General features: G+C 43.2%; 4 protein-coding genes across 7 annotated transcripts; 1 reads left to right on the top strand and 3 right to left on the bottom strand.

The window, feature by feature from the left end:
• Positions 1-382: 382 nt before the first annotated feature.
• aldh6a1 (aldehyde dehydrogenase 6 family, member A1) lies at positions 383-6,934 on the bottom strand. Its single transcript, XM_085342396.1, has 12 exons — positions 6,798-6,934; positions 6,280-6,324; positions 6,118-6,192; positions 5,694-5,855; positions 5,193-5,271; positions 4,142-4,444; positions 3,763-3,884; positions 3,240-3,429; positions 2,575-2,756; positions 2,301-2,480; positions 1,299-1,397; positions 383-1,194 (listed from the first exon to the last, which is right to left on the bottom strand). The coding sequence occupies exons 1-12, from the start codon at positions 6,834-6,836 to the stop codon at positions 1,090-1,092; spliced, it is 1,581 nt and encodes a 526-aa protein (XP_085198522.1). The 5' UTR covers positions 6,837-6,934; the 3' UTR covers positions 383-1,089.
• Positions 6,935-7,435: 501 nt separating this feature from the next.
• Positions 7,436-9,824, top strand: gstz1 (glutathione S-transferase zeta 1). 2 transcript variants are annotated; one of them, XM_085342647.1, is made up of 9 exons: positions 7,436-7,527; positions 7,607-7,658; positions 7,747-7,814; positions 7,953-8,072; positions 8,318-8,443; positions 8,583-8,658; positions 9,082-9,134; positions 9,218-9,267; positions 9,653-9,824. In XM_085342647.1, the coding sequence occupies exons 1-9, from the start codon at positions 7,510-7,512 to the stop codon at positions 9,777-9,779; spliced, it is 690 nt and encodes a 229-aa protein (XP_085198773.1). In that variant the 5' UTR covers positions 7,436-7,509; the 3' UTR covers positions 9,780-9,824. The 2 variants fall into 2 exon arrangements, with proteins under 2 accessions (XP_085198773.1, XP_085198774.1); XM_085342648.1 differs by having other exon boundaries at positions 7,439-7,527; positions 7,992-8,072.
• Positions 9,825-10,258: 434 nt separating this feature from the next.
• On the bottom strand, positions 10,259-13,754 carry LOC146612542 (uncharacterized). Of its 2 annotated transcripts, none has more exons than XM_085343424.1 (13): positions 13,693-13,754; positions 13,421-13,591; positions 13,248-13,353; positions 12,586-12,711; positions 12,377-12,499; positions 12,111-12,288; positions 11,904-12,032; positions 11,575-11,762; positions 11,258-11,454; positions 11,089-11,180; positions 10,946-11,000; positions 10,620-10,717; positions 10,259-10,488 (listed from the first exon to the last, which is right to left on the bottom strand). In XM_085343424.1, the coding sequence occupies exons 1-13, from the start codon at positions 13,752-13,754 to the stop codon at positions 10,259-10,261; spliced, it is 1,755 nt and encodes a 584-aa protein (XP_085199550.1). The 2 variants fall into 2 exon arrangements, with proteins under 2 accessions (XP_085199550.1, XP_085199549.1); XM_085343423.1 differs by having other exon boundaries at positions 12,586-12,723.
• Positions 13,755-16,804: 3,050 nt separating this feature from the next.
• On the bottom strand, positions 16,805-18,679 carry tmed8 (transmembrane p24 trafficking protein 8). Of its 2 annotated transcripts, none has more exons than XM_085343157.1 (6): positions 18,541-18,679; positions 18,092-18,203; positions 17,908-17,995; positions 17,701-17,794; positions 17,203-17,496; positions 16,805-17,092 (listed from the first exon to the last, which is right to left on the bottom strand). In XM_085343157.1, exons 2-6 carry the CDS (start codon positions 18,199-18,201, stop codon positions 16,875-16,877), a joined length of 804 nt encoding a protein of 267 aa, XP_085199283.1. In that variant the 5' UTR covers positions 18,202-18,203; positions 18,541-18,679; the 3' UTR covers positions 16,805-16,874. The 2 variants fall into 2 exon arrangements, with proteins under 2 accessions (XP_085199283.1, XP_085199282.1); XM_085343156.1 differs by having other exon boundaries at positions 18,092-18,208.
• Between the last annotated feature and the right edge of the window lie 133 nt (positions 18,680-18,812).

Consider the following 18,812-nt stretch of genomic DNA (forward strand, 5'->3'; position numbering starts at 1 on the left):
TGTTTGTGCTTGTTCAAAATATCTTACCGTGCACGCATGTGCGGTGTGGCATGTGAGTGCTTTTGCACGTTCTGTCTGTTGTACCTCAGTTTAAAAAAAGAAAAGAAAGAAAATCTATTTGTGACTACAGAGTGCTGATAAGAACATATGCACCAGGTGACATGAGGATTTCAGTTTGCCCACACACCTTACATCCACTTACATCCTTTCTTTGCGCCTTCCAGCAAGGATGTGACAAGCAGTTGGAACAGAAGTAGCATCTTATAAGCTGAATAGCCGGGTCACCTGTACAAATGACCCCCCACCCACACTCACCCGTGTGGTAAGTGGTTAAAAAGAATGGATGGATAGATGTTTTTTTTTTTAAGTCATTTTTGAGGGGTTTTATCTTTTATTATGATAGAAAAGGTGAAAGTAGATTGGAAAGCTGGAAGAGAGCAGCAAATGGCTCAGGGCTGTTTCAAACCCAGGCCTGTAAAATTTACATCTTATCGGTCAGTTGCTCAATCCGGTGAGCTATAGTGTTGCCTGTGTATTGATAGATTTGATATAAAGTGTCAGCACATTGACGCTCTCTTATCTGATAAGTCATATACACAATACTAGAACGTAAGCTTGATGAGTATCAGTACAGTGCAGGTGCAGCATTTGCACATTAAGACACTTGATGAATGGATAAACATGAGGCACGTTTACAGGAAGATGCCTCATTGTGGCAGAGGAGAAAAGGGGGTCATGGGAGGAGAGGTGTAAGATAGCATAATCAAAGGCAACCGGTGTGACTCCAGGCAGCTTTCATTTCTGTGAAACACAAACACAGCAAGTGTATAAGAGTTTCAGCAGGTGCTGTATTTCTGGAAATGACATTGACCCAATAATGTTACAGAACTTTTGGATTGCCTTAGTGTTGTCCCCTCACACAATAGCCACATATACATATCTAATATAAAGCCTTTTAATCTGGGGATTATTTATTTATAACTTGTATTTATGAGCTATTCACAGGTGACATATGAATCTGCTTTTGCAAGTGGAGCGTTTGACGTCTCCTGGTTTACAAGAGTAATCAGCAGCGACTGGATGGAGCATTTAGCGTCCCATGGTAGGCATGGTAACGGCAGGACTTTTTAAGGTGGCATCTTCAGCTTTCCATTGTGCAGTGACGGTTTTGATCTGTGTGTAGAACTGGATGCCCTGAAGAGCAAAAATAAAAGCGTTTACATCACATTAAGACAGCTGCTGTGTTTTTACTCTCACAGGCCCAACGACAGGATCCGTTTGTTTTAGTTGCCACTCACTTGTTTTCCGTAGAAGTTCGTGTCCCCTCTGAAGGATCCCCTCGATCCAGTGAAGGAGAACATTGGCAGCGGCACCGGGATTGGAACATTGACTCCCACCTGCAGAAAACAAGCATTGTCCCTTTCATTTCCATAAGTGTAAGGTTTGTAAAACAATTCCCTCAGGTCCTAAATTGCTAGGGACAAGCGAGACTCAGCTGATGAGAGATGCGGTACGTGCGTGCTGTTTACAAAGCAGGCTTACACGATCGCACAAAACAGAGATAAACCTGTGGCTTTTATTTGATGTGTGAAAACGAAGCGTGCTCTTACGAAAAAGGGAGGAAAACCAAAAATATATAAAAATAAAGTTTTGTTGCGAAAACACCAAGAGGCACGGCATGGTTGGTTTAGTGTGTTTTAAACAACGGGAATAGGTTTGCATACTTGGGCCTTTTGGCAAAGGTGCATGGGAGAAAAGAAAAAAAACAGAAAAGTAGATGTTTGTTGCATGGAGGTTTGGAGACGAGTACGGCACATGGCCTGCACAACATTCCCCGACATGTGAACAGCAAACACAGGGCATAACTAGGCTCCACAGGCAAACAAACAGGATGGCCATGTTTTTACTTAACTGTTAAATACGCACCTAGAAATCCCTTTTGAGATTTAATTTTAACAATCCTCACCACCAACTCCCCTCTTCCCCTGAATACTACCTGGAAAATTTCGATGCATCCCTATTTTTATTTAACAGAAGCATATTTGCTGTTGCTATTTGCGACTTTCTTGGGTGTGGATGTGGAGGGGAAAAAGGGGGTTGCTTAAGGTGTGCATTTTGGGTAGGGAGCAAATAAGGGTATGCTCAACATGGAAAATAATTGTTTTTATTTAATGTGTGAAGGCTTTCAAACAAATATGATGTTCTCTCCGCTTGAGATGGTGCATAGAAACGACAGAGCGGCGTGAATGTCTCCTTTCTCCCTTGAACGAGCTGCACATTTGGACGCAGCGGCCACTCACCTGGCCCACATCCACCTCGTGAGTATATTTGCGTGCGGTGGCACCGTTTGTGGTGAAGATGGCTGTACCGTTGCCATAGGGGTTCTTGTTAACCAAACTGATGGCGTTGTCCAGGGAGTCTGCCTCCAGAACGACCAGCACGGGCCCAAAGATCTCCTCGGTGTAGCACTTCATCTGAGGCTGAAAGAGCGCACAACGGAGCACTTTCACAGACTGCAGACATCTTTGTAATATCACTCACGTGCAAGTACTTTTAACACATGAAGCCTCATACTGTGACGTTGCCGAGGATGGTAGGTCCCACAAAGTTGCCGTTCTCGTAACCTTTGACTTTAATATTTCGGCCATCCAGTAGCAGCTTTGCTCCCTCCTCCACGCCGCTCTGGATCAGACTGCAGACTCTGTTCCTGGCTTGGGGAGAGATCAGAGGCCCCAGATCTGCACCAGGCTGGTCTCCTAGCAGGGCCCCAAAAAACAAACAGCTATAAGGTTACACGTTCTGTCACTTGACTGATGCGAACAAACTATGGGCACTGACATTTCGTTGGCCACAAAAGCCAGGACAAGGGGCACTTTGAGGCACTCCCTCTAAAATGGATTCTTGCGGGTTTCCTGTGTAATGTACAAATTAAACTTCATATCGCTGTAAACACACAGACTCATTCTCCATTTTACTTCACATCAACTTCTTTTCTCATAGGATTTGATCCTCTAGACCGCCATTTAGGCCCGAGCCGCAGATCTGGCCACAAATTTGCAGCATGGCTGACTCAACAAGCCCAGCTGACTCCCAATGTGAAGTTACAACAGGCCATAAGGCGAGAGGTGAGGTTAGGGCGGTGTGGGTGGCCCCGAGATGAATAAAACCAAAAAGGACCTTGGGGGAAACGCGCTCAGGAGAACAGGAGAGGCTGAGGTGAAGGCGATGGGGCGTGGTACCTGCATCCACGCGCAGAGCTTTGGCACGTTCCACCAGCTCCGGCAGCCAGCTACGCGCCTCGCCCACCAGTATGGCTGTGGACAGAGCCATGCAGCGTTGTCCCGCTGCCCCGAACGCCGCGCCCACAAGCTGGTTCAGAGTGTTCTCCTTGTTGGCATCAGGCATCACCACACCATGGTTCTTGGCTCCCTACAGTACACAAGAAGTGGTTAGCCCTTTGCCGTTTGATCTCCACATTACAGCAACTGGTTAGTCACAAGCAGGGACATAAAAATCAGGGAATTAGATTAGAAACAAACGACCTACAAATTTCACATTGTAAACTTGGTCCACATTTCAGTCCACGTGAGGCAATGGAACATTTCCAGTTCGCAATCTGGGCCTTTTTAAATGTGATGCACAGCTGCACCATGCACATGCACTCCTCAGTACCATTGGGCGACAAACACTTGAAACTGTTGGCCAATGCTGCCACCTTCTGGATGTTTAAAGCACATGTCAGACATTAAAACTGTTGCTCACCATGTTGGACTGCACCCTTTTGCCATTTTTAGAGCCCCTCTCATAAATATACTCCCCTGCTTGATTTGAGCCAACAAAGCTGATAGCCTTGATGGCCGGATGGTCACAGATGAAGTTCACAGCTGTAAGAGGAAGACAGTTACAGAGATGACTTAAGTAATAGCAGGTGATTACGGTTTATGATTTAGAGCAAATGTAGATATCTTCATTGTTACACACATTGTTTTTCTGCCAAGATAACTACATTTTCTATCTGAATGATGGATTTAAAAAAAAAAAAAAAAAAAAAAGGATTTATTGGCGGTAATTTGAGGCTTTAAGCTTATTTGTCGAACATCTTTACATCTTACTGTAACATTACACAGCCACCAGCTCTTACCGTCGTGTTGGCCGTGGATGATGTTGAGCGTTCCATCTGGAGCGCCAGCATCCTGCAGCATCTTAGCCAGCAGCATGGCGCATGTGGGCACACGCTCCGAGGGCTTCAGCAGGTACGTGTTGCCACATACCATGCCCATAGGGAACATCCACAGGGGGATCATGGCCGGGAAGTTGAAGGGGGCAATGCCGGCACACACCCCAAGGGGAAGGCGATAGGTGTAAGTGTCCATGTCTTTGGAGATGGAGGGCAGGGTTTCCCCGAGCATCAGGGAGGTGATGCTGCAGGTGTGTTCTACCACCTCTGCACAGAAAGAAGTATGAACCATAGTATGGTCAGGTTTAGCAATTAAAGGATGACTGGCATCTTTTCATTTCACGAGATTTTGTCCTTATGTTCAACACCCCTGGCAGTAGTTGGTTATTTATGTGCACAGGCACGACATTTAAACAAAAGCATGTGTGTGTCAGCTGCTACACCAGGATAAAGTTAGCAAAGGTAGATATCGTGATCTGCATTTTATTAAAACGATGATTCAAGTATGATGTAAACATGAAATATTTTTATTATAATGACAACTCCAGCTGTCACAGATACATTATTTTTTATTCTAAGCCAATTTATACAACTACGTCAATAAAAAAACCGGGCATATGAAGATGATCTAAAACACCATCTCCATGAAAGAAATAACAGACATAACAAACCACATCAAATCACTGAATTTGAACTAATAATTTTTTCAGGAGCAACTTTGTTAGTTCACATATTACTAAAAACTCATCTCCTTACTGTCCCAGGCCAATTGTTGCATGTTATTTACTATCATAGAAAGGCCTAAAAATATCAAAATTTAATCTTCCACAGAATCAGTCATGTAATAAACCACCCTCTGTCCCGCTTGTCCCATATACAAGATGAAACAGATTAACAGATTCCTGTAAATGAGTTAAGAGCCTACACAAAATGCAAATATTTAACCACTTGTTGCTCAATGACAAAAAGGACATCTGTGTGCATGTGTGTGTGTGTGTGTGTCAGACACACTTACGCAATCCTCTGAACACATCTCCCTCTGCATCTGCAAGGGTCTTCCCCTGCTCCACTGTGATGGCCTTGGCAAGTTCTTTCTGAAACGCATGAGGACGCTGTATCAGCTATATAGCCTAAAGTCAAGTTTCACTCAAACAAGAGCTCTGAACTACTGTGGACGGACTAACATGCTGTCTGTCCATCTGTTCATTCATCCATCCAAGCCCACGGCTGGAGTGGGGCTGGATACGAGCTGTCATATGGTGAGAGGTGGGGTGCACTCTGAACAAGTCACTAGCCTATTGCAGGGCTAACGCAGAGACATAGCCAGTCTAAAATCTCCAGTTAACCTAACACGCATGTCTTTGAACTTTGGGAGGAAGCCAGAGTACCCAGAGAGAAGAGGGAGACCTAAGAACCTCTCTCTGTGAGGCAACGGTGAGTCCACGCTCTTGTTTGATTCATTAATTAAACAAGGCTGAATGTGTTTTTACTTTCAGAGCACCTTACGGTGACTTACAATATTGTCCTTGATAAGCTGCTGATAGCGCAGAAAAACCTGCTGTCGAGCCAAGATGGAGGTCTCAGACCAGGAGCGAAAGGCTCTGGAGCATGAGTCTACAGCAGCCAGCATCTCCTCCTGGGTGGCTTTGGGCACGCGGGTGATCACCTCATTGGTAGCCTGTGAAAGTGGAAAAAAGTCATGATCTCTAAGCTGGATTTTTTTTAAACACTAAAAATAAGTGCTAATTTATACTGCTCATTCAATAATGCCAAATCTGAATCTAAATGTTGACGTGGGATGCCCATCTACACAAACCAGTCTGGACCAGTATGTCCAGGTTAAGCAACTCCATACTGTACAAGCACAGTGTGGTGAGGCATCAGTATACATTCACCTCAACTAATAATGGATGTTGCCAAGAAATACTAGAAGTACTTACAGGATTGTGAATATCCAGCCATTCCGAGGACTTGGATTCAACAAACTTCCCATCAATAAACAGTTTGGTGGTGGGCTGTGAGGAAAGATATCAGCATTTACTCGTAGGGTTGATTATCTCTGAAATGTATTACCAGATTAACAGTTACTCATAAGCACTCACCACAGAGGAGGAGGAGCAGCACAGTCGGCCGACTCTAAATGGAACCTGTGAAAGCGGCACAGCAGGGAGTCAAATCGCTAAAAGTAGCAAAAACTGCAGTATTTATCCATCCTAGAAGTACAACGTGCTGTTTCATTTGCACATTTTGTCAACCAGCTGCAGCCTGTTGGCCGATTAGATTAATGTGCAACTACTGAGTGTGGAGTTGTGAAAATGGGGACAAAGTCAAGCTGAGTGAAGCGGACTGAGAGAAGGAATGCGGTCCAGGCTGCAGGTGCACGGGTAGACTTCTTTGCGCTTAAATGCACCTGCAGCTGAACACGAGTAGAAAAACTTTCTTCATGTTATAAATCAGCTCTTGAAGGCATAAAATTATTATTATTACTTTTAATCCTCTTAAGATTTTTGAACTGAGGAAAAACGTTATTCCTCCCCTGTAAAGGAATGCACGGACATAACTTCTGCAGGACACTGTGTCAACAATCAGAGCTGACCACACGCTGCCACTTGCACTTTACCTTGGTCCTGAACGCTGATCTCAGAGCTGTTGACGCCATTCTGGGATATCATGTGCTACGCCGAACTGATTTGACCCACTGTGCAGGCAGGTAGCGCGGTGGCCAGCAGAAGACAGCATTCAGCTTTCCACCCCACAGATGTGAATCACCTGTGGGCGGGCTCTGGGGAAATTGAGGCTTCCTAAAGGCTCCAAATTCGCCCTCTCACTAATAACGCAGCGTGATTGGGTTCTCGAGATTGCCTTCTGTCCAATCACGACTGCAGCTTTTGGATTAAACCCGCCCTAGCTATGGAACGCCACAAACTATTGGCTAATTAAACCAGTCAGTTCTCCTGTCAGGAAGTGTGTCTCAGCTGAGCTGTATCCACACGCAGTTTTGAACAAAGTGGGACTTTGCTGTAAAGTGTGTGATCTTTAAGCGATCAGTGGCCCTTATCCAAAAGATTAAAGTGTTATCGCAGCCAGCGACAATGCGCTTGTCGTTAGCCTGCCTCGCTAAGGTACTGTCACTGTTCGCCGGGTGTTATGTGTGCATCAGCTGCTTAATTTCAACCATATGAAGCCCAATGGTGCTTAGTCATGGACCAAAGAGTAGGTAGGAGGGAGTTTAGGGGACACATCCTATTGGCTGCTCAAAGTGGATGAGATTTTTTGTAGAAAAAGTACTTGCAGTAACTGATCCAGTCTAGTCGAGGGAAATCTACAGAAGTATGGCAACTCAGACTAAGGTGAACCCACTGCATAAAACCACAAAGCAAAACTGACTTTGTTTCCAAACTGACTTAACATTTTCTGTTTTCTGTTCAGCCCATACTTCACGGATACTTCAGAAGCTCCTGCTCCTGGAGGGTTCGCATTGGTAAGTCATGCCCTGGGAATGTTCAGCTAAGCTTTGGTGTAACTTTTTTTTTTTTATCACTAAGGTAATGAACTTGTTTGTGCACCAGCTTTTGCTCTAAAAGGTGTTGAATATGACCAGCTTCCAGTCAATCTGATCAAAGATGGAGGGCAGCAGGTACAGTGTGCAGACAAACATGACACTTTCTGCATGATTGCTTGAATATTAAAGAGTCCAAAATCCTGCTAAAACAATATGTAGTTTCTTAACAAGGTGCTGTCTTAAACAATAAAACCATGCATTTCTTTTTTAAAGTCATGTGTTAGTCTGACAGTGGCTCTCTCTGTGCCAAAGCTTACTGAGGAGTACAAAGCGCTAAACCCCATGCAACAAGTGCCTGCAGTGGAAATTGATGGCACCACTCTCTCTCAGTCGGTGAGTCTGCTTCCATAACACTGTCATGTTATCTTATTACATTTACTGAATATTTTGGTAATACTGGTAACAGTTCTAGTAAAAACCTGACTTGTTTTCTAACCTTTAAGCATTTGCAGGTAGTTACTTTGTAATTTCAAATAAAATACATTAAAATTCCATTTAATTACACCTTTAGTCGGTGTATTTTTAATTACACCATGTAACATTAAAAAAACGTTACCAAAATTCTTTTGTTTATGTAGCTGGCAGTGATCCAGTACATCGATGAGACCAGACCAGGACCCCGTCTTCTTCCAGCAGACCCAAAGGCGCGTGCCCAGGTTAGGATGATAAGTGACCTCATTGCCTCGGGTATACAGCCCCTGCAGGTAAGCAGAACACAGTCCACAATGCCATCAGTTCAAATCTCTACTCTGGTTCACAAAAAATCCATGCTTGCAATGTCAAGGTCAACCTGCAAGACCAGTAACTTTATCTTTTTTTTTTTTTAATTCCTGGACTTCGCAGAATTTGTATGTAATCCAGAAAATAGGAGCGGAGAAGATGCAGTGGTCTCAGCACTTCATCGATCGTGGTTTTCAAGGTAAGCGGAAGCCTGTCATCTACTCCTCTATGCTTCGTTTTAATTTTAAATGCGGAGAACTGCACTCTGAAAACACTTTGTTTTACACAGCAGATGATGAACACAGAGTTGCCTCTATAAGTGCACATTTTTGCTGTCATTACAAAGCGTGACTCATCAGCTTAACCATCCTGCTTTGCTTTAATGTCGCAAGCAGGAAGGCTTTTAAAACTGACGATGATGATTAAATCAACAGTGATCCATTCCTGAGAACTTAACACAGAAGTACAAACTTTTCTGTTCTCCCAATATTTACATTTCCAAACTTTCCAAAGTAATAATCTAGTTCTGCCCCACATTTGACACCCCTGCTCTATACATTAGAAACATGAAGTGATGAGAAAAATGCCAATGTGTTTTACATGCATGCGTTATTACCCCCAGCTCTTGAGCCAATTCTGAAGCAAACAGCGGGGAAATACTGTGTAGGCGATGAGGTAAGAACATGAATATATCACAGGACAACATCTGGGCAATTTCCAGCACAAAGATTACTTCTTACTTTCTGCTTCTCTTTTAGATTTCCATGGCAGACATCTGTCTGGTCCCACAGGTCTACAACGCAGAGAGGTATGCTATGAGAAGTTTCATAAAACTGCAATAGAAGCGCTACTTTAATAGAGATGGGCTTTCCACAAAATCCAATTTACATATTTTCCCTCTGGCGTGCAGTGCTGTTTCTCTGTCTAGTGCGTTTTGTTCGAGCTGACCAGCATTTAAGATGGTGGCTATAAAAACATCTGCCTTGTTTTAAATATGATGGAACCAGATGAAACTAGTTGTGCCACAAAGCGTCAAATAATACATTTGGAAGGTTAGCAGCAGCATCTCTTTCCAGAAATCAGAACAATTTACTTCTATTATATTCAAGAGAAGGCAGAGATCCCAAAACATGATATAACCTCGAAACAGCCTGTACAGGGAAGCATCACCACTATGTTTTTAATGTCTACAGGTTCAAAGTGGATGTGGGGAAGTATCCAACCATCAAACGGCTAAATGAGGCTTTACTTGAGATTGAAGCTTTCCAAGTGAGCCACCCATCACGCCAACCAGATACACCTGATGATCTGCGTGCTTAGTACAAAGCCACTGAGAAGTTGTTTGTGTTAAATAAAATGACTGAAAAGCGACTCTGTTCCACTGCAGTTACTTTAAATGACAAGAAAGGTTCAAGTAAAAAAAAATATTTATTAGTATTTTAGCATGAAATTGAACTATGACTTTAATTTGCCTTTTTAAAAAAAACAAAAAAACAAACAAACCACCATACAGATACGTGGAGAGGAGGTACGGGACAATAATGTGTTTAAAAAAAACCCCAACGCTCAGATTTGCTATGCAAAGTGGAAAACCTCTCGTCTCACTGTTCGCAGCGCGTTGCCTGATGGTGATTTTCTAAGACACATAATAAAGTAAAAGAATCACACAGGAGACACATGAATAGAAAGTCATTGCAACAAAACACAAAGCAGAAGAATTAGTCTTCCAGACAAAACGCTCTTCTCATGTCTGATCACATCACGGGCCATGGTGGCTAAAAACTGTTTCCAATTTGGACTCATTTGTCAAAAGGAATCTCCACGGTGCATTTGATTGTGTCATCATAAAAGGAACCAGAGCAGTCCGACCCACCAAACACCAGCAATGCACACTGGATTTTAACATTTTCACCCTGTCCATGTGTCCCAGTGTCTCTTAGGATAGCGCTGCCCAAAAGCATCATGCTGTGTCCAGCACGAGGCCTGGAGCAAAGCAGGGGAGACACCAGTGAAGTCCACATATTCGTATCTGGGGGAGAAAAGAAATGAAGCTCGATTAAAAAGCAGCTGATTTCATCAATATTGATGCTTCGTGCAAAATAGCAATAATACTGAAGAAAAAAAAAAAAAAAAAAAAAAAAAAAAAAAACACCTGCTCACCTGTATTAAAGATGTGAACATCCTGCAGGGCTCCAATTGCACTGCACCCTCCACTGACTAAAATCCTGTTGTCTGAAACTGGGAGTGCTGCATGAAACCTGTCAATTAATATATAAAGAGGTTTTATCTGTATCATTGTTATGGCCAATCTTTACATATTCTTAAATATGAATTATGTTCAGCTAAAAGAAAAGAATAATCTCACTAGGATGAATTTTGTGTTAAACAACATTAAAATTGCACTTGACTCTTTCTGGGATGCCCAAGGATACTACAACCAGATGGCTACATGGATGACATTTATCAAGGTTGATTAGTTTACTCACCCTCGAGGCAGCGGTGGCATGTTCCCACTCTTCACAGCTGTGTACTCCATAAATCCTGCACTCAGTAGGGAAAATGTAAGAATCAGTGCAATCCTGGACACTCTGTTTCAATCTAAGGCGGTCAGTGGCGGTCTTTATCTTACCCAGATCTAACACATGGAGGTCGTTAAAGTAAGCAGCTGTCTTGCGTCCACCGAATATGATCAACTTCTGAGACAGAAGCGTAGTCGTGTGCCTGTTAAAAAGCATGAAATTAGCATTCCTGAGAATTAAGAAAGCACTTAGGGTACAGTAAATTTACTGAAGACTGACCCAAACCGAGGCAGAGGTCTGTCCCCTTCCACAATGGGCTGGTACCAGAGTCCAAACTCTGGGTTGAAGATGTATAGAGCATTACTGCAGGATTTATCCCCTGAGGAAAGGCTTGACTGAACTCCTCCAAAGACAAAAAGTTCTTTTTTGTAAAAGGCTGCAGAGTGATACGCTAAATTTGGAACGCTGCCTTTTGCCTTAAGGATGGGAAATATCCACAAATACAGCAATGAAAAGAAAAGACAAAGAGCCTATTTCACATACACGTACATGCTTTTAAAGAATGTGAAAACGCAGCATGTTAACAACAAACCCACATTGACAAGCTTCCACTTCCAGGTCAGAGTATTAAGGACGTACAGCTCCGTGTAGCGCCGACCCTCCCTCAGGCCACCGTAAACAAAGACTGCTCTAGAGTCTGGGTCATAGGTTGCAGTGTGTCCTCGGGCACAGGGTGGTTCAGGTCCAGAAGCAGAGGAGTTCAGCGGGAACCAGAAGTCACCGTCTGAAAAGAGGTCAGGTAACGATTAAGTACAAATGCTTCCTCCACCGGTGCCGCACACCTTCACTCTAGTGACATGCTTTATAGATACAGGGAGCTAATATACATATATGGCCAGATGTATATTCAGCAAAGTCCACTGACCCAACTCGAGCTTCCACAGGGAGTCTTTGCAGTAGTTTTGTTCTGAAGTCTCCCCTCCAATGAGGATGGCAGTATCAGGGTCACTCAGACACATGGTGTGGCACCAACGCTTTGACGGACACGCTGAAACTAATCACAAATCTTTGTAAAAGCCACTTCTGTGCAATCCTGTGTAATCCCAATATTTTTTTCCTTTTTGCCTCTGACCTCCTCTGTTCTCACTCTTTATGAGCACAGTCATTTCTTCTTGACCGTTTATCCCGGATGACCTCATCTTCTTAGGGGTCGAAGCTTGGTCTACATCCTCTGAGAGGCTGTCCACGTCCTCAGAGCTCCACCTCAGTTGGCCTCTCCTACCAATGACTGTACGTCTGGGTGTCTTTTCCTTCCAGTCACACAGAGCGCACAGCAGACCTGCGTCAGTTACTGCCCTCACATGCAGACACTAACATACACCTAAGGATAACACTCACTGTAGGCCACACTGGAGGTTTATTCCCCACAGCGGAGTCACTGGTGTCGACTTTATTGACTTGGACCTCAGCAAAGCACACGCTGTCGCTCCTGTCGCTCAGGTGTGAGGTCTCAGAAGTCACCTGGATTTGTATTAATTGAACAATCATGACGCTCGAAAACCAAAGTGTGCATTCCCACTGAACTATTTTGGCCCCGTTTATCTCACCGTTTCACTTTCAGCATCTTGGGTGTGTAATGTGGTGGAATGATCGGTCACATCGTGCCCTTCGGGGAACAAGCATTTCCTTTGAACCAAAGGGGTACTGCTGAAGACGCTGGAGTTGTCCTGTGGCTGGTCACAAGTCTTGGCAAGAAATAAGTGAAATGCCACTATGCAATATCAGCTACAGACTGCTTTTTTGTTTTAAATCCCACATATAGGCATGATGCCTAGCACTCTGACGCAAAGAAAGCAGGGAGTGTAATGGAAACTAGCACAAAGAAATGAATATTAAATGACAATATATGCCATAAAGCTATTTATAGCAAGGTGAAAATGGTGGAATCAGATTCTGTTTTCCAAGAGTTATTTATAAAAAAAAAAAAAAGCAGTCAGCATAAGATATTAGGTTAAACTTCACCTTCCTTTTAGGCTTATTGTATCTACTCAGTACAGGAGTTGGATTAATTGCATTCAGATAAGCTATATTTGCCCTTTGCATGCTATAACCTGTAGCCTGAACAGTTTGTGTGTTTTAAAGTGAGGCTATATGTAAATTCCCCACTGCATTTAACCATTAGTAAAATAACCCAGACTTTCCCCACACAAACATGAGCTCTACGTGAGTTTTTTCGGATCTGGTCGCGCTAAATACTTGTGTTTTGTACCTCTCCAGAGACTGTGAGTAAAATCTTGCCATAAACTCCCCTCCTGCCCCTCTCTGCAGCCACTTTGACCATCTCTGGGCTCCAGTCACCTTCCCAAGTCAGACACCTGAGCACAAAGAGATGTCAGCAAACTCTAGTTTACAAATTCACAACCTTGCGGCTACTTCACGAACCTAAATTGAGAGGACAGAATCCCAATTTTCTGAGCTGGTACTTCTGCACTGACCAGAACCTCGACTGAAATTGTGGTCAAACTGCATTCCCACTGTCCCAGACCGAAGATGACCAGCTGCTTAGGAAGAGGCAGCGGGACATGGACTTGAAAGCACCTCCGGTTAGATTTGCTGTGAAGAGTGAGTCCAAGTAGTGATTCTTCGCGTCCTTAATAATCTGTCAACATGGTTTTTTTAAATGATTATTATTATGTATTTATCAAACGACATACCTAATAAACTGGCGGGGGACGTCACGCAAAGACCAAAGGACATAAAAATTCAGTCTCCCCATGTTGTTTTACGGATCCAATACGTTCTGAGAGCAGCAAACATCGGCGGTACTTAGATCTCCAGTGCTAACCTCTGATTGGCCGAGAGGAGCTCGAGGCCGTGGTGAACACGCACAGGTGAGAGGTCAAAGTAATTAAGTAATAGGCCCCCTAGTGGATCTGCTGGTTGGACTCCAGATGCCTCACTGCCTTTCTATATGTCTTTGGATAAAGGGAAGTCAAGTGTATGACTGAACATCTATCCATTCGCTTAGCAAATTCAAGATCTTTGTCTCATAACAAAAATAAAAATAAAATAGTTACAATTTAAACTCTAAACACCAAATATCTGCTATCAGTATTTATTATGGATCTGTGCGGGCTAACTGAATAGACTTTCAAAGTCATTTCATTGTTTTATAGACACACAATTGATTGGCATGATCAAATTTCGTCAGTCATATTTGCTTCACGTATTATTGGTGATCAAGTGAGAACCTCCACTGCACTAATAGCAATATCAGATGAGAGTTCTAGCTTCTCTCATCAGTAGGTGAGAGTGGGGCCGCTTAGGTACGAGGTCCATCCAGGAAATGTGGCTTGTGGCTACCATCTCTACTACTACACTGTTTTCCTCATGTTAGCACTTATAGTTTTGGGGGGGGGGGGGGGGGGGGGAATTATATGTGGGACAAAGAAACTTCTGAGTGTATTAGACTTGTGTTTCAGCCATCTAGAAAATGGCTGATATCTGAAATTTTCAAACAGTGAATGAACTTTTATTAAAAAGACTAATCGTGCACTGTGGTCGTAAAGGGATGGACATGGTCAGGAAAAATATTCAGGTAGGCTGTGGTGTTTTGATGGCGTGCACTTGGTACTTAGGGGGCCCAAAATAAGCCAACAAAATATAATCATGTCAGTTCTTGGGCTCTGTGGTGTTAATGCAGTGTGGTTGTGTCATATTACTTTATTATTCTGTCCACCCTCAGGAGCAACATTTCATCTAAGAGGCGACAATGCTAAAAACAGCTTCTATTAGAGTTCATCTCCACTTGCAGTCTGAAACCATGCACTCTGGTTCTTACTTAATGAGACCCAAGCTGATGTAGAGTTTGGAATAACAAGAGTAAATCGATATATTTATCTTCATCTTTATTCTGATTGTTTATATCACAAGAAATTAAGTGATAAAAATAAAGAAGAAATCAAATGACAAACTAAACAGGTGTAGGTTGATGCTACAGCTTATATAACACCTGCTCATGACACCAGACCAAAAAATGACCGCATAAGGAAAATTAGATCCCAAACCTCCGATTTACATACAGAACCAAGACAAACCATAAAAAAGAAAGAAAAGGAGCATTTATCACAGTACTGAATAATTATGTTAGTCCTATGCAATTTTTTAAGCAGTCGAGTGTGCTGCAAATTTTTATTTAGTTAGTACAGTTCCAAAGGCCTCGAAACAGAAACTCAATGACTGTTCACATTTGTGCTAACCTTGGGTTTCTCAAAATAATATAACTTCATCTTCATTTGTATTTATTATCCCTTTTTTTAAACAGCTTCTGGATGCCAGCTGACATTCGACCATCATATGCTTGTAGATAATGTGGATTATGTTAGAATCTAGTACATCTTTATATTTCCGTGAAGTTAATTGAATAAATAATGAATTTGATGATACTGAGAGTAGCTTTCCATAAATTATTGACCATTTTTCTTTTTAAAAAAAAGAAAAATCCAGTAAAGCCCAAGCAAGACTAGCTGCGTCGTAAGATTGTGTGAGGCCTTAAGGGAGAACTGAAAATAAAACCTGGTTTCATCAGCACCTCTGTGCAACTATTACATCAATCCCCTTATGTCACAATTTAATGGAAACACAAGGGGCCACCCTGAAGTGCTTTCTAATCCTGGATGTGCAGCGAGACTGTTATGAAATGACGGGGTCTCGGGTGAAATGCGCAGCTTTGGCTGGCCATTTTTTAATTTATTTTTTTCTCAAGCTGTCCAGTAATCGACCGTGATTCATGCTGGTTTTATCTAATCGCCTCAATTAACCACAAAGGAAATGAGACAATGGTCTGTTTATTGAGGAATTAGAAATTTCAGGATTTGATGCCATCAGCATAACTTACAGCGAGGGTTTAGTACAGTAACAGTATCAGTTGCTTTACAGTATGCCGTATACAACGTCAGCAGCCAGATCTGTGAAATCTTTGGAAGATGCACAAAGAGTGATTGAAATGAGGAAAGAAAGATAATCTTTTTTTTTTTTTAAAAAGACCAAAAACAAAACAGTAACTTACTTCTTAGACTTGTGCACAAAAAATAATCTACCTCCAAACATAATGAAAGTGTGCAAGTCAAATGTAAATATTGATTTTTTTATTACATAAGGAGCTGCATGTGATAAGGGATGGCTTTTAATTGTGTCATAAAAAGCACAGTCTGATTACCACTTGCTTCAGTACATTCGACTTATATATATTTTTTAACCAACACACCACTGTGACAGCAGACATCGCCATACTCTGAATTTACATAATCTGAAATCTCACGTGATTAGGATCAATACAGAGAAGAAAAAAATAAGTTAGGTTGGTAACAAAGACAAAGCAATAAGAATAATAAGAAAAAAAAAAAAAGGTGCACAAGCGCGCGCGCACACACACACACACACACACACACACACACACGCACAACAACAAAGCTTCTTTCTTTAGATCATAGCTGATTTAACACAGTTATACCCGTGCAGGTCTTCCCTGATCACTGCTACCATAGATCTGTTACAGGTGAAGACAATAGATATTTTATGATGGGCACTTGACCAAATAGCACGGTGCACACATGGGAAAAATGGCACATATGCAAGGCTTCTTCAAACACATGTTAGCAAGACACTGAAGCGTTTGAAATCTGTGGGATTACAAACTTAAATTCAACAAGAGACAACACAAGCAGACGGTGCTAAAAAATAGATATCCCTATATATATATATATATTTTTTTTTTCTATTTTATTTTAGAATTTCAATTATGTCTCCCTCCCATCCCTCCCCCAACAAGTGTGGAATCAAAAATAGTTCATTGTTCTTCAGTAAATTGTACATTCATAAGCGATAAATTGGCATCTCAGGCACTATAATAAACCCTGTAGTAAAGTGTTTTATTTCGCCAAAGGGAGTAGGAGTTGTCAAACTTCAGGAGATAAGTGCCTTCACCTGGAAATTCGTGGCTCCCCCCCTGCACGGACAGGTGGCTGTCCTGGCGGTACACGGGGAGGATTTCAGACAAGTTAGAGTTGGTGTGAGTTTTGGAGCCCTTCTCGACGTCCCCGTTGCCGACGGGCCCTGCAGAAATCACATGATCCACAAAGTCAACACACCGAATCGTAACCCCAGTGGGGGGAAAACATATAAAAGTACAACTGCCATCGCAAAGAGGGGCGTCGGCGCCTGACCTTCAAGCTCCTCCTCTTCGTCCTCGTCATCGCTCGACTCGCTGATATGCACCGTGATGGACCGACTCGTCACGGGAGTCCAGTCAAAATAGATGCCGAAGCCAATGTCGTAGCCGTCTGTGGCAAACTCCCAGCACACTTTATTGGCTTCGGGCACGGTGGGCACGTGGACCGTCATGATGTCGCCTCGGTACACGGTCACCATGCTGTCCTTCTCTGTTCGGAGCTTCACCTTTAACTCCTTCACAGCAGCAGATGTCCAAGTTGTCGGGGGGTTCAGGGGCGGCATCTGGGCTGCCATCAGAAGGGACACGCGGCAGTGACTTTAACAAGATGTGACAGCAACTGCAACACTTTATCCAACTCATTTTAAGATGGCAAAATCTCAAGCAAATACTGTGCACGCACACTGCAATTAGCGGGACGTTTATGAACCCGCAGAGTCAGAATCACTGCTGAACAAAGCAGCTGTCACTATGGCACACTGCAGGTCCTCACCTTTCATCTCGGCGGAGAGCTGACAGCTCCCTGCACTGCTGTTCTCCTCGCCTCCTTCCCCCAGGGCCAGCTCAGCAGGGGCCTCTTCATTACCCTCAATATGCGCACACATCGGGGTTATTATTGTAAAGACTTAAATTGTTAGACTATGCCTCCCTATTTACTGCAACTTGTTTACAGCTCACCTAAGCACACAGTATTACCTACCTCAGAAAGACGTCCTGAATCCTCCTTGGTGTCATCCATACTGTCTTTGGACTGAGTAAAGCTCTCTGAAAGATTTGTATTCTGCAGCCTTAAGTAAAGAAAGAATAGAATTTTTAAACCAAGATAACATTCAGACCACCCATCTGCATAGCAGCTCCATTTAAAAGCCGCAGCAACAGGTTACCTGTCCGGTGGCGTGTTGTCGCACTGTTTGGCTGTTACTCCGGGGAAAGATGAGAAAGACAGTGATGAAAGCCGTGACTGGAGCTGTGATGTAGCCTCTAATCTCTCCATGGCTGTCCTGAGAAGGCAAACACCTCAGTCTGCGTGGCTGCAAAAAGATGAAACCCCGCCCCTCCCAACCACAGGGGAGGGAGACGGGTGAAGCTAGCCTCCTAAAGCAGGCTGTTTAAACTAAACAAGCTGCCGTTTCACATAATAAACCCCGTCAACCGCAGTATTGCCTTCTGATTTAACAGTTAAAGCAGTAGCGACGAGCTGTGTTTACATGTGCGTGGAACTCTAGCTTCATTAACCAGGCTAGCTGTTAGCTTATAGCTCACGCTAGCTAACCAGCGAGCAGTTAAAAGGACAGCCGAAGCTGCGGACACAACACCCAAAAACTTATCTCACCACAACGTAGCGTCGAAAATATGATGTGATTTTAGTTTAATCAAGCTCAGGGCATGAGGAAAACCGCCTCCATATCCCTGCAATCATGTGAGGGACCTCTCCACAGTGCTGCCGCTGCTGCTTCTGCTGCTCAACAGGAAAAAACAGACCCGGATTTTTTGACACTTCCGTCTTTTCTCGGAAAATCTGCGAATCTGCATCCTTACCAGGAGCCTACTGCAGCTCCTCTGAGGACATACGCCGCTGCTTAATATTTAAACCAGTCTAAAAGT

The sequence above is a fragment of the Diplotaxodon limnothrissa genome, linkage group LG19, assembly GCF_057381915.1.
Source record: "Diplotaxodon limnothrissa isolate DT_005_m linkage group LG19, D_limnothrissa_male_GT1.1, whole genome shotgun sequence".
Lineage (NCBI taxonomy): Eukaryota > Metazoa > Chordata > Actinopteri > Cichliformes > Cichlidae > Diplotaxodon > Diplotaxodon limnothrissa.

Bases quoted from the DNA above. Each gene is read 5' to 3' on its own strand.
- LOC146612542 (XM_085343423.1), bottom strand. From the start codon at position 13,754: ATGGGGAGACTGAATTTTTATGTCCTTTGGTCTTTGCGTGACGTCCCC. The intron at 13,592-13,692 runs GTATGTCGTTTG...CACTCTTCACAG, and splicing joins GTCCCCCGCCAGTTTATTAG to CAAATCTAACCGGAGGTGCT. The intron at 12,289-12,376 runs GTGAGTGTTATC...TGTGACTGGAAG, and splicing joins AACCTCCAGTGTGGCCTACA to GAAAAGACACCCAGACGTAC.
- aldh6a1 (XM_085342396.1), bottom strand. From the start codon at position 6,836: ATGGCGTCAACAGCTCTGAGATCAGCGTTCAGGACCAAG. The intron at 6,193-6,279 runs GTGAGTGCTTAT...CTTTCCTCACAG, and splicing joins GCTGCTCCTCCTCCTCTGTG to CCCACCACCAAACTGTTTAT. The intron at 3,430-3,762 runs GTGAGCAACAGT...TGTGTACTGTAG, and splicing joins AAAGGGTGCAGTCCAACATG to GGAGCCAAGAACCATGGTGT.
- tmed8 (XM_085343157.1), bottom strand. From the start codon at position 18,201: ATGGAGAGATTAGAGGCTACATCACAGCTCCAGTCACGGCTTTCATCA. The intron at 17,996-18,091 runs GTAACCTGTTGC...TCTTTACTTAAG, and splicing joins GACAACACGCCACCGGACAG to GCTGCAGAATACAAATCTTT. The intron at 17,795-17,907 runs GTAGGTAATACT...GCGCATATTGAG, and splicing joins ATTCAGGACGTCTTTCTGAG to GGTAATGAAGAGGCCCCTGC.
- gstz1 (XM_085342647.1), top strand. The intron at 9,135-9,217 runs GTAAGAACATGA...CTTCTCTTTTAG, and splicing joins AATACTGTGTAGGCGATGAG to ATTTCCATGGCAGACATCTG. The intron at 9,268-9,652 runs GTATGCTATGAG...TAATGTCTACAG, and splicing joins CAGGTCTACAACGCAGAGAG to GTTCAAAGTGGATGTGGGGA.